Raw genomic sequence first — 13,591 nt, 5'->3', positions numbered from 1 at the left:
CAAATCCCATGGATGGAGAAGCCTGGTAGGCTGCAGCCCATGGGGTTGCTAGGAGTCGGACACGACTGGGCAACTTCACTTTCACTTTTCACTTTCATGCACTGGAGAAGGAAATGGCAACCCACTCCAGTGTTCTTGCCTGGAGAATCCCAGGGACCGGGGAGCCTGGTGCGCTGCCGTCTGTGGGGTCGCACAGAGTCGGACATGACTGAAGCGACTTAGCAGCAGCAGCAGCAGCAGCAGTGCTGACTAAACATAGCATTTTTTACAACATTAGGCAAATTGGCTGCCTTTAAGGGGCCCGACACTTGTCTTAGACGGAAGGTGCTGGTGGACATGTGAGGCTGGTGCACACCTGTCAGTGTTGAAGCCTCACTGGGACGTCATGACGTGCAGACCTCAAGCTTCACGTGGAGGGCAGGACTCGTCAAAGCGTTTGGTCGGTGCTCCAGCAAGCCATGTGTCTTTGAAAGAATACTTTCTAGTGAACTGTATCTGGGGGAGCATTTCTCTTGGACAGTGCAGTTTGTTTAAAAAAAAAAAGAAAAGTCTATCAAAGAACAAGAGTCACATAAACACCAGCTCCCACCCCTCTATATAATGACACTGTTTCGAAAGTGTAGGTATTAGCATTTCACATGTACATTGGCAAAATTAGCCCCCATCATTTTGTCACGAGCCAGCTCAGCTTCTGAGACGACCTGCTTTCTCGCCGCATGGTGGCTGCGCCAGCGTGTGCAGAGCCTAGGCGTCCAGGGGGGTGAGCACACTTCTCACAGCGTCAGCCCAGGAGGGTGAGCACACTTCTCACAGCGTCAGCCCGGCTGGGTGGGCCACCTCGTCTTGGAGTGGAATGACATCCACTTAGACAAGGTGGTGAACTGACCAGAATCCCCTCGGTAAGACTTAGCACCGACCTCGGTGGGGATGATGAGGTGGACCTGGCAAATACCGCCATGGCTGAGCAAGAGAAGAGAGAAGAAAGTGATACGTCAGTCATTCATTAGCCTCTTACCACTAGCATCTCTCGTGTGAGTCTGTACTGAGTCTAGCTAGGTTTTCTATTTTTTTGGTTTAGGTGTACAATTTACAGAGAACGCAAGGAATGTACAAATTTTTGAAACTGTGAGTTGTGCAAGTTTTATCATGGTAATGTATCTTTTATGTTTTTGTTGTTATTTCCAAAATTTTTGAAACAATCAAACATTAAAGAAGCCAGTCAGAAAAGTCAGTACTTTCTTTCTCTTCCTAGTACCTTTAATTTTCCAAAGTTGAGAACCCCTCTCTGTTCACATGTTTAACTCAAGCATGGTACGAAAAGGAATAGACCCTACACACTGAGCCGTGTGTGAGGGTGGCCTCCTCCTGTGTTAGCTTAGACCCAGCGGGGAAGCTGGCAGCCAGGCGTGCGGTCAGGCATCCCTAGTAACGCTGCTGCTGGCAGCTGCTCCTGAAGCCCGTGGTCCTTGACCGTCGATTGTGCGGCTGCAGAGCTTCGTGACGTCGCGTCGCCCAGCGTGTTCCCGTGACTCACCTCTTTGTCTCCGTGCACAGAAATGAAGCAGATGAACCTCACCACGGGGAAGCAGCGCTTAATAAAAAGAGCCCCCTTTTCCATCAGTGCTTTCAGGTATTGTGGGGGAATGGGCTGCAAAGAGTGGGCTGTCCCTCTCCTCTTCTTTAACGTTTGGCAGAGGAATAAGTAGACGGAGAATGTTTTGGTGGGTTATTTAATGATCTTAATATTAATCTTTACTGAATTTCACATTTGTTGATGCATGAGCCGTACTGTCATTTTTGACTGGCATTTCCTTTCCTGTCGTCCTTTTCATTTCCCTTAGATAGATGTATTTTTCAATTCTTTAGAGCAGTTTGAGCGGTAGTTTAAAAATGCCTAATGATCTCTACTATAAATCCTTAAAATAACCTACCGAGGTAAGTTCAAATTAGCTTGGAAAGACTCTCCTGGAACCATCCAATTATTTGGGTTGTAAATCCTGAGTAATTACCCACTTTGTCCTCACCTCCACTGAACCCCACAGGGCAACTCATGGAGGTAATTTCAGATCTGCAGTGACTAAGGGGGCCTGGGAAGACAGGAGCGCATGGGACGGTGGCCCAGCTGCCTGCTGTCCTATCCTGAAAAGCTATAAATGCCTTGTGGTTTAGTCACCAAGTCATGTCCCACTCTGAGACCCCGTGGGTTGTAGCCCCACAAGGCTCTTCTGTCCATGGGGATTCTCCAGGCAAGAATACTGCAGTGGGTTGCCATTTCCTCCTTCAGGAGATCTTCCTGACCCAGGGATCGAACCCACATCTCCTGCATTGGCAGGCAGATTCTTTACCACTGAGCCACCAGGGAAGCCCTGCTATAAATGTCACAAGAGAAACAAGAGAATAAATAGGTGTTATTCACATGAGTAAAGTTGAAGGGAAAAACTTTAGGGCGTGTCTCCTATTATTGGGAATGATTCCTCAATTGAGTATTGAGATTCCTGTTGTTCAAAGAATTTAAAATGAAACAAACAAAAAATGCTGTTTAATAGCATGTGAATTGTAGGAGATGCCCATTTGCTTCTTCCAAGGAGATGTTTTGAAAGGATTAAAGAAAAAAGTTTTTGAAGTTTCTCTTCTTGGGACTTTGGGCATATATTTTAGGATCATGATTTATAAGTTATGCAAGTACTTGTATAATGAATGCTCTAGGAAGGGAGAGAACTTTACTTCCTTACCAGCTTCATCATATCCTCATTCTTAAGTACAAGGAATTTAAGAAAGGAATTGCTTATCTTCAGAGGGTATGTAATCCGAGAGAAAAATGAGACATAATAATGAAAAATGTTATAGTAATTGTATGTCACTATATCTGGTGTCCTTTTGTGGGTAGAGGCATGTAATGCTAGGCACTTTGTTCGCTCACAGACCATAGAAGCCATAGCACAAAGACAGGAGAGGGGGGGAAATAACCAGAACGGAGTCCAAGACGCAGGATAATAAAAGGAAGAATGGTTAGGCAGGATACAGACGAGCAATGACGACCAAGAGGTGTTGATACAGAAATGCTTGTTTATTGCAGGAATACACTGAGCGCTTATGACATGCAAAGTGAATAGCACATTTCCTGTTGGCAAGAAATTTGCAATTAACCAAGGCTGTAAATATTCAACAAATAAGCAAACAAAAACGTTTTACATAGCTGAAGGATACTTCTGTCGTTGCTTAGTCGCCAAGTTGTGCCTGACTGTTTGCAGTCCCATGGACTGTAGCCTGCCAGGCTCCTCTGTCCATGGGATTCTCTAGGCAAGAATATTGCAGTGGGCTGCCTTTTCCTTCTCCAGGGGATCTTCCCAACCCAGGAATCGAACCAGGCCTCCTGCATTGCAGGCAGATACTTTACCACTGAGCCACCTGGGAAGCAAAAAAGATACTTCAGGCAAAGTGAAAAAAACAAACAAAAAACAAAGAAAACCTGGGAAAGGTATTGTTACATGGTATCACAATCTCTGGAGTATATGAAGTACTTTGAAGAATCTCTAAGTAGAAAACCAATAGCCCCTTAGAAGAATAAGAAAAGAATTTGTGCAGTTCATGCAGCCTCACTTATAAAAAAGAGAAATACAAATTATACCAGGTTATTTCTTACTATCAGATTGACAGAAATTCCAGAGTCTGATAACACGCCTCTTCGGAGAGGTTGTGGACAAGTAGGCATTCTCGACATTTCTGCTGGGAATGTCAATGACTGTAGCCTTCCAGGAGGGCCTCTGGGAAGTTTCTGTTAAAGTCAGGAATAAATATATTCTTTGACCCAGAAATGCCATTCCAAAAATGTTTTCTTAAAATTTGACAAGTGGCCATGTACAATGACAAGTGGACAGACTTGTTCTCTAGCATCCTTAATGGCAGCAAGAGTTGAAAACAGCCAAATGTCATCCATAGGGAACCTGTGATCAATAGGAGGGGGTGTGTCCATGCACTGGGGTACCCTGCATCAGTAGAATGCACGCCTTCATCCTCCAGTGTCCAGAGTGTCTGCGTGTGCCAGGCTGTGTGCTAGGGAGTTCTCTCCATGATACAGAAGGGTCTCTGAGAACGTAGTGAAAAAAATAGAGCAGCTACAAAAGACACAGGAATATGCTGCCATTCCTGTGTGCAAAACAAACAGACAAAAAACCCCATAGGTTTGTGTTAACCTAAAGTTCTAGAATACCCAAGAGACTAAAAGCAGTGATTACTCGGCGTGGAGGCAAGAGGTGAGAACTAGACCGGGGACTGGAGAGGGAGGGAAGCCATCCACCACTCACTCTCTTACACCTTTGTTGTCCAGTCGCTGAGTCATGTCCGATTCTTTGCGACACCATGGACTGCAGCACGCCAGGCTTTCCTGTCCTTCACTATCTCCCTGAGTTTGCTCAAACTCTTGTCCCCATCTTTAAATCATGATTGTGTGATGTCCCCAAAGGTAAAACGAGTTAAAAAAATAAAAAATAAATTAAAGACAGGCTAGATTAAAGACAGGCTAGAAGTTGATACATTTCTTCTACAACTTCCAGTCACCAGACGGGATTCATGTATCAGTTATAGCCTTCTGCCATCAAGCTCCCCAAGGTCATTGTCTTTTTCTGTGTTCACATCCAGTGGCTTAAACATGGTAGATGACTTTGCCAGCTTCTGCTTCGGGTGAATTAATTAGGACCGTGCAGGGGCCTAGTGGACAATAAAGAGAGAAAGGTTTAGATTTGAGTTAATAATAGATCTTGAAGGACATTGAACATGTAGCTGAGGGTTCTGGGTGGTATTTAATAGACACTAAATCTGTTAAAAGAGTTTTATTTTAATCAAGAAGTTGATTTTCTTCTTGGAAATTACTTTTCTTCACCTAAAGTCTTCCTACATTTAAAAGAAACTCTGGCAAATTCAGGAAAACAAGATTGAAATAATATCGTTCTTGAAGTTTCCCATCAGATTTCTCAACGCAGCCCCTAAAAAAGTTGCACACAAGCCAATATTCAGTAAATGTTTTAAAATAAAGAAACCAAGGACGACACTTTACTGCTTTTGTCACATGATAATTCAGCTTGGGAGAAAATGTCTGAGTCGTTGACCGTGATTATAATTGGCTTCTAAAACGTTGTTTTGTCTTTTCTGCTCCAAGTTACATCTGTGAGAACGAGGCCATCCCCATGCCGCCACACTGGGAGAACGTGAACACCGAGCTGCCCTACCAGGTGAGGGCAGCACCCAGCGACCACCTGCCGCGGGAGAGGTGGGGAAGAACCCGGGTAACACAGTGCCAACTTCTCTTTCCAGCTTATTCCATTGCACAATCAGACACACGAATACAATGAAGTCGCTAGTCTCTTTGGGAAAACAATGGACCGCAACAGAATTAAAAGGATTCAGAGAATTCAAAACCTAGACTTGTGGGAGTTCTTCTGCAGGTGAGACCATTTCCACTCGGAACCCTGCTCCTTGGCCTCTGAGACTTTCTGCAGCCTCAGAGACGGCAAAGCACAAACGCTCAATGGTGTTCACCGCCAGCGGCACCCCGTGCTCTTCTCCACGTGTTTTGACCTGGTTTCCCAGCCTCTTCCTCATCCCCAGGGAGAGCTGCTCTGTAAGCTGCCAACTTCCTGTACAGCAGGGGTCCCCAACCTCTGTGATCTAATGCCTGACCCCCTGAGGTGGAGCTGGTACAATAATAATGGAAATAAAGTGCACAATACATGTCGTTCCCTTGAGTCATCCCGAAACCATCCTCCCACCCCTGGTCCGTGGAAGGATCGTCTTCCACAAACCGGTCCCTGGTGCCTGAAAGGCTGGGGACAGCCGTTCTTATCCACAGTTGGATAGTTTTTACTACCTTCGTTTGTATACAATACACATTATTATTTTGAGTTATACATCTCTTTCTGCATCATTCTTTTGAAAAATAATGTTGTCTGTAAAAGAGTTATCAGTGTTAATACACGTATACCTATTTCATTATTTTAATTTTCATATCTAAATATGTAATTATTTGTTCAGTTTTTTCTCTTGAGAGGATTTTAGGCCATTTTTAGTATGTTTGTTTTTTTGCTTTTACAGTAAGTCCTACGTGGAATATCTTTGTATGTTTTGGAAGAGGTTTGTCCACTTACAAGAGGGTTGAACTGGATGGTTTTATGTCCCTTCCAGCCTGAAGATTCAAAAGTGCAGTTCAACTAACATGTCGCACTTTGGGGATAAAATGATCAAGGCATAGTCCTTGCTCAAGGAATTTCACTATTTAGAGACTCTGTGAACAGTTATTTATTGTCTGTAGTGTCATTTTTAGGTATCGGTAAAGCTTGACTGGTTTAAGCAATCAGTCATTTTACGGTGATGGGGCATCATCTGGGAGATCTAGAGGTTTTTTTTTTTTTTAATTTTTAAAATTAAAATATTTAATTGAAGTATAGTTGATTTATAGTGTAGTTTGGGGTATAATTTTTACCCTTGTCTGTTAACTAGTAATTTTTGATGAACGAATTTAGATGTCCCAAGAGCATTTGAGATTATCTTTTTTCCAGAGCTATTATATGTCCACTTACGGTAGATGTTAAATTACCGTTTTCTGTTTCACCCTTTCTATTGCGCTTCACTCCTTGAAGAATCAGGGATGCCACTTACAGTAGACTTGTGTGTGTTTTGTGTCTGTGCATTGTGTTTTTAGGAAAAAGGCTCAGCTCAAGAAAAAAAGAGGCGTGCCTCAGATTAATGAACAAATGCTGTTCCATGGCACCAGCAGTGAGTTCGTGGAGGCGATTTGCATTCACAACTTTGACTGGAGAATCAACGGCCTCCACGGTGCCCTCTTTGGAAAAGGTAATCATCCGGACCTAGTTGGAGCGCTAGGAGACAGTCTTCTCTTTGAGAGAGGATTAATGAGATTCGGGGGCTCGAGAGGCTTTAAGTTAAATGTTAGAGGCAAAAGTTAAATGCTAGGCTCCTGGCACACCCTTAGAGTTTCCAAGCTGCCAAAAAGCCACTTCCTGCTTGTGCAAGATGGAAGGAAGACTTTTCACATCTCTCCGAGGTCAGATAACCACCCCCCCACTGCCGCCCCCAAGTCCCAGCCATTCAGATGGGACATCATGTCTAGATTTGCTCATTTTTGCATTATGACATTTAGTTTCCAACATATGAGTCCTTTCCATGGATAAGTCTGTACACCAAACTGTTTTATGTCAAGTACACAGAGCACTAAAAAATAAATCAGTTAATGTGTACATGGTTACATAGGTCTATTTTTTGTTTGTTTTTTTTAGAAAATGATAGGTTGGAATGTTGATGAGCTTTAAAGAATAATGGGGGAAATCCTCCCCTTTTTCCTAATGTTGTGGAAGTCTGAGTTCCTTAGTCTTTGCTCACTAGACAAGCACGTTAAGGAGAGAGGGGAGGGGAAATATTAACATAAACATAAACATTAACATTAAGAGGTGGACCTTAACTTGGGCTTCCCTGGTGGCTCAGTGGTAAAGAATCCGCCTGCATTGCAGGAGACGTAGGCTTGATCCCTGGTCAGAAAGATCCCCTGGAGGAGTGCATGGCTACCCACTCCAGTATTCTTGCCTGAAGAATCCCACGGGCAGAGGAGCCTGGCGGGCTATAGTCCACTGGGTCGCAAAGAGTCGGACACGACTGAAGCGACTTAGCATGTGCGTGAGCTGCATTGCCTGTATGCTGGGTCCTTATTTTGCACCTTCTCTCCAGCAAGAGGGGCTGCATTAATTTAAAAAATAACGGCTGAAAAGGCCATCCCCTTTATTTAACTGTGTAAGAGGATCAGAAAGGTATTACATAAATCCCACTGGATTTGAGTAATAGGGGACTTTGCAATTCATTTCCAAAGTGTTTTGGGTAAGTATTCCCTTATGGAGGGCAGCCTCCTAGACTTCCCAGTTTGGAAGAGTCAGACGCTTCATGGAGATTCCTGTTTAGCCAGTGGACCCGTGAGCTTGTTCTTCTGGAATGTTCAGGTGTGAGCTGAATTGCATTCTCTCCAGAAATCTTTTCCTGGATGTGGGGTTCTATCATTTCCAAAAATATTATTGAACTGTCACCTTGTAAAATAGAAACATGGTTTCTTGGGGTTTGAAATCATGTGTGCAGACCCATGGTTTCACTGTGCTCCCCAGTGATGGGTGCTTAGATGGGTGGGTAGCAGGTGGGAAAGGGTGGAAGGAAATAGAAGAGGGAGGGAGGTCCCGGCAGTTACGAGGTGGGTCCTGCCACTTGTAATCACAGAAGCCACTTGTGTCTGTCTTACATATTGGATTTATTTATAAGATTTGTTTTTGGCCATACCACATGGCATGTGGAATTTTAGTTCCCCAACCAGGGATCAAACCCGGGACCCCTGCCTTGGATGCTTGGACTGTTAACCACTGGACTGCCAGGGAAGTCCGTGTAATATTCTTTTTGAATACCACTACACAAGTCTAGTAGCTGCATTTTGGTGGGGATGGGGATGGTGTGGGTGGTGGGGACTGGTCTGTACTAACACACACACCCCAGTGGCCGCCTGCATCGCAGCTGTCCACAGCAGACAGATTTCTGTTCTTTTCTTAGTTGAGGGAATTCCACGTCTGTCTTGGCTATACGATTCCCTGTGTCTGTCCCCCTAGCCCCAGTAGTTTCGCTTGTGTTCCATACATTCCTTGGAGTAACCTTGGCTTTCCGCGCCCTTTCTGTCTAAGGAACCTATTTTGCTCGAGACGCTGCTTACTCCAGCCGCTTCTGCAAAGATGACGTAAAGCATGGAAACACGTTCCAGATCCACGGGGTCAGCCTGCCGCAGCGGCATCTGTTCCGAACACACAAATCCATGTTTCTCGCTCGAGTGCTGATTGGAGACTACATAAATGGAGACTCCAAATATATGCGCCCTCCCTCCAAAGACGGCAGCTATGTAAACTTGTATGACAGCTGCGTGGACGACACCTGGAATCCCAGGGTCTTTGTGGTGTTCGACGCCAACCAGATCTACCCCGAGTACCTGATAGACTTTCACTGATTTAACATCCAAGTCTCCGCGGTTGAGGGAGCTGTATTCTTTTTTGCAGGGAGGTCTGCGCACCGATCATCTGGCCACTCAGTGTTAATGCTCTGATCCCTCTGAAGCAGAAAGAGGCCTCTCTATAAAAAGACACACTGACTTTACGGTTGGTCTGTTGTTCTGTTTCCGTTTGTCGCTGAAGTTTGTTAAAGCGCAGTACCACTGCTGTTGAAGGGCGGCGCTCAAAATGGAATCGTCTGAGTCACTCCATCCTTAAAGTTTACATGTGTGTCTTTAGGGTGAATGTTTTCAGTTCAAGTAGACTTAGTCCTATATATGATCAAAAAATTAAAATGTAGACATAAAAGTGTCCCTTCAGAGGAACAGAGCCTTTGTAAACAAATTCTGAAATGATCATCCACTGATCTATGTGTTGCTTTGTTAGTCTTTGGGAGGATGGGAGGCAGTTTAAAACCTTGAAGCAGCCTGAGTAACTTGAGAGAAATCAGACACAAGGTACTTACTGCATCTTCAAAAGGAAATTTTTTTTACAACCCATGTTCTTGTTCAGTCATGTGTCCAACTCTTTGCGACCCCAAGAACTGCAGGACGCCAGGCTTCCCTGTCCTTCACTGTCTCCCAGAATTTGCTCAAACTCATGTCCATTGAATCAATGATGCCATCCAACCATCTCATTCTCTGTTTCCCCCTTCTGCCCTCAATCTCTCTCAGCATCAGGGTCTTTTCCAATGAATTGGCTCTTCACATCAGGTGTCCAAAGTATTAGAGCTTCAGCATCAGTCCTTCTAATGAATATTCAGGGTTGATTTCCTTTAGGATTGATTGTCTTGATCTCCTTGCTGTCCAGGGGACTCTCAAGAGTCTTCTCCAGCACCAAGCACATACTTTCCCTTTGTTTTGGGTTCTTACAATGATTATTTCTAAGAGATTTTTAATCCGATCCTCCCCCCACCAAATGCACAGCTATTCACTTATGATTTATAAAACCCACACTTCTAAATTCCCCATTTTGAATCATTGCAGAAAGCCTGAGATGCTTGCAACCAATCTGATTTGTTCTTTTGAGTAGCAGTAGACAGTCTGCTCACTGTCTTGAAAAATTAGGTACGATTCATAATCGTGCTCAGTGAAGTTTGTTTACCTGTTCCATATGCCTGGCTGTTCTATTTTAAGGAGGAATAGGTGACGTTGAAAGAACTTCCTGCCCCTAAAGCTATTCTAGCAGAGACAGGACAGCAACTTGGCAGAGATGTTACATAGGAGTTCAGGTGTCGGGTGGTGGATTTGATCATATGATTGTTAAAGACTTTTTCCAGCCTTGATTTTCGGTGGTTATAGCTGAAGTTTTGCCATCTCCTAGATTTATTTATTTATTTTCTGTTTGCACTTCGAGGGCATGTGGAATCTTAGTTCCCTGACTAGGGATTGAAGCCACACCCCCCTGCCTTAGAAGAGCAGAGTCTTAACACCGCACCACCAGAGAAATCCCCAGAATACTGGTATCTTTCCTGGAAGTCCTTTTTCGAACTCACTTTGGAACTAAATTCCATCTCCATTACCTTCACCCCAATTTGGGCTGAAAGGTAGTGAAGGGAATTTAACTTCTCAAGAAAAACCCAGTAAGTGTGCACACCTGGGATGCTCAGCGCTATCCCTTGAACTGCAAAGACATCATACAAATAAGGCGTAGGGAGCAGGTTAGGTGAGGCAGTTCTTCAGCTGCCACCTCCCCCAGACTCCCTGCAGCCCTGAGGGCATGTGACTGCGCCGAGAGTAGGTCACACACTGACGCCTGGCACCCAGGAAGCTGTGTCCAGCACACTGAAGCCAAGTGACAGCCGAGAGTTCGTGACTCTGATGTGCAGAGGAACAGCTGGTTTTGATGAAGTGCTGTTCGTGTTTTTAGAAAGGACACATTTTATAAACATGTGGAAGTCACCATGGAAATACAGGAGAGAAAGTCACCAGGCTGCTGCGGACCTGCTCGCAAAAACGGCCTCAGAGACATCAGGAAGGCAGATGCTGACAATCTTTTTCTTCTACTTATTTGTTACTCACATACAAACTGATGTTCAGACAGTCCCCAATTCAACACAGCTATCTCTTCCAGTTTAATTTGATGGCCTCCCCAATGCTTGAATGGAATAACTATTGTAGATTTTATCTCAGTTGGTAAAGAATCTGCCTGCAATGCAGGAGACCCCGGTTCGATTTCTGGGTCATGAAGATCTGCGGGAGATGGGATAGGCTACCCACTCCAGTATTCTTGGGCTTCCCTTGTGGCTCAGCTGGTAAAGAATGCGCCTGCAAAGCAGGAGACCTGTGTTCGATTCCTGGGTTGGGAAGATACCCTGGAGAAAGGAAAGGCCACCCACTCCAGTATTCTGTCCTGGAGAAGTCCACGGACACAGTCCATGGGGTTGCAAAGAGTTGGACACAACTGAGTGACTTTCACTTTCATTGGCAGGAGACTCAAGAGACATGGTTTCGATCCTTGGGTTGGAAAGATCCCCTGGAGAAGGAAATGGCAACCCACTCCAGTATTCTTGCCTGGAAAATCCCATGGACAAAGGAGCCTGGTGGGCTGCAGTCCATGGGGTCACAAAGAATCAGGACTGAGTGACTGCACACGCACACGCACACACACACACACACACACACACACACACACACACACACAACTTCTGGACATTAGCTGATCTGACCTCCAGGAGACTAAGAGCCTGAGGTTGAAACTTGCAAGGCAACCCCCCAGGTGAACTCTGAACTTCACTAGCTAGCTCCTCTCTGTAGGCAGAGTGCTGTGAAATAGACATTGTAAGAGAGAACTGTGCTGTTATTCTTGTCTGAGGTCGTACTCCAAATCCTCTTTCATAAGAAAGACCCGATTTTGATGAACTTGTTAAATGTGATCATGTCGAGTTCATTGGTGTTAGTGTCCTCTTTGCTGTGATCAGTAGACTGATTTGAGAGTCGTATCATCACTGTGTAATGAGACTGGAGACCACTGTTTGCCATCTTTTCCTGTCATCATGTGTGTGGGGGTTGGGGGAGAGGGAATCCATTCCAGATTCATGAATAAATGATTTTTAAAATTTTGCCCTGAATAAACAGCTGATAGTAACTGTTCTTTTATCACTTTGGTAATATCAGCCTCAGGGTAAAAAAAAAAATATGTGTTGATAAACAATCTCCTAGATCTTGTGGTGACGAAGAAGAAGGTTTTGTATCAGCGTCGCTTTCATTTCTAGACTGTTCCTGTGAGGATGGTCAAGACCTGGGAGCTGCTCTGGACTCACAAATACACTCTTTCTACATGGAGTAATCAGTGCTCCCTGTAGCGGGTCATGGAGGGCTGCGTATGTTATATATTTCTTTCTGCGATGTCTGTGTCTCATTTCCACCTTGCATTATTTAAACCTCAGTTCTCAGCTCAGAGTTAATGGACTCTTGAGCTGTTTTGTTTCCTGTAACTCTTACATAACCCACTTGCAGGTGTGGGAAATCTCTTGTTCTCGGTTTGAATCATCACAAGCAACAGCTAAACACATAACCCGTGGCGGAAAACATTTACTCCATGCAATTGAAAATTCCGAAACAGACCAGGGCCTGGTACCTTCACTCTCGGTGGCTCCTGGCCCAGAGGAGAATCCAGGAGGCTGTCTGCCCTCACCCAAAGAGTGAGCTTCCTGAGTCCACCAGCCTCCAGCCCCTCCCGGGTATGTCTTTTTGAAGCGAGTTAGACACTTCACTTAATCTTTCGGCTTCTGTTGGTCAAAAAGGGAGGTGTTAAAATATCCCTTAATTGTCGAGTGGTAGAAAGGCAAAACAGAATGACTAAGACTACCCACCCATGGAAACAAGTCAAGTTTTCCATTTGCTGAAGCTAGGTCCCAGTCTGTCTAAATTGGACTTTTATTGGGACTCATTATGATGAAAATTCTGCTGAGTTTTGATGGATGATGTAGAAAGGTGATATCTTTACAGAAATGTGTCTAAGCCATCCAGCTATTTGATGTCACCTCCCAGGTTGCCCCAGTGGATCAGCAGGAGACACAAGAGACCTGGGTTTGATCCCTGGGTCAGGAACATCCCCTGGAGGAGGGCATGGCAACCCACTCCAATATATGGACAGAGGAGCCTGGTGGGCTACAGTCCATGGAGTCACAAAGAGTCAGACACGACTGATCGACTACACGCACATGTACACACACACACACAGATTGCCAAGAACAGTGCTAAAAACCATCTTACAGTGGGTGTTTCTGGTGACCCTTCCATCCCAGACTGCCTTCTGGCCCCTGGGGGGAGGATGTTTTATTTATTTTTCAATAAACATGGACTATTCTGCATAAAATAGTCCATTTCTAGATGAAAGTATACATCCCTGTACTTGCAAAGTGAAAAAGGGATGGTAATAAAAAGATAGCAAGGAAAAGAAAAACACAAGCCTTGTCAAAAATTGTTTTTGATCAGAAGCTTCAGCAACATGACTATGCTTCATTTTACCCCTTTGCCCTAAATGCAGGGAAAGGTTTGGCGAAAGAAGCC

At 44.6% G+C, this 13,591-nt stretch overlaps 1 protein-coding gene across 4 annotated transcripts in view; it reads left to right on the top strand.

Annotated features, from left to right (window-relative positions):
- PARP11 (poly(ADP-ribose) polymerase family member 11) overlaps nucleotides 1-12,164 on the top strand; it is a 33,447-nt gene extending 21,283 nt beyond the window's left edge. For all 4 annotated transcript variants that reach the window (XM_055568730.1, XM_055568720.1, XM_055568738.1 and 1 more), the window contains 5 exons: nucleotides 1,555-1,630; nucleotides 5,156-5,228; nucleotides 5,311-5,441; nucleotides 6,695-6,846; nucleotides 8,721-12,164. In XM_055568730.1, the coding sequence (XP_055424705.1) occupies nucleotides 1,555-1,630; nucleotides 5,156-5,228; nucleotides 5,311-5,441; nucleotides 6,695-6,846; nucleotides 8,721-9,037 (749 nt within the window). In that variant the 3' untranslated portion in view covers nucleotides 9,038-12,164. The remainder of the gene's footprint in view (nucleotides 1-1,554; nucleotides 1,631-5,155; nucleotides 5,229-5,310; nucleotides 5,442-6,694; nucleotides 6,847-8,720) is intronic.
- The last annotated feature ends 1,427 nt before the right edge of the window (nucleotides 12,165-13,591 follow it).

The sequence above is a fragment of the Bubalus kerabau genome, chromosome 1 (assembly GCF_029407905.1).
Source record: "Bubalus kerabau isolate K-KA32 ecotype Philippines breed swamp buffalo chromosome 1, PCC_UOA_SB_1v2, whole genome shotgun sequence".
NCBI lineage: Eukaryota > Metazoa > Chordata > Mammalia > Artiodactyla > Bovidae > Bubalus > Bubalus kerabau.
The sequence above is the reverse complement of the archived record's forward strand: the minus strand, read 5'-3'. Positions and strand labels throughout refer to the sequence as shown.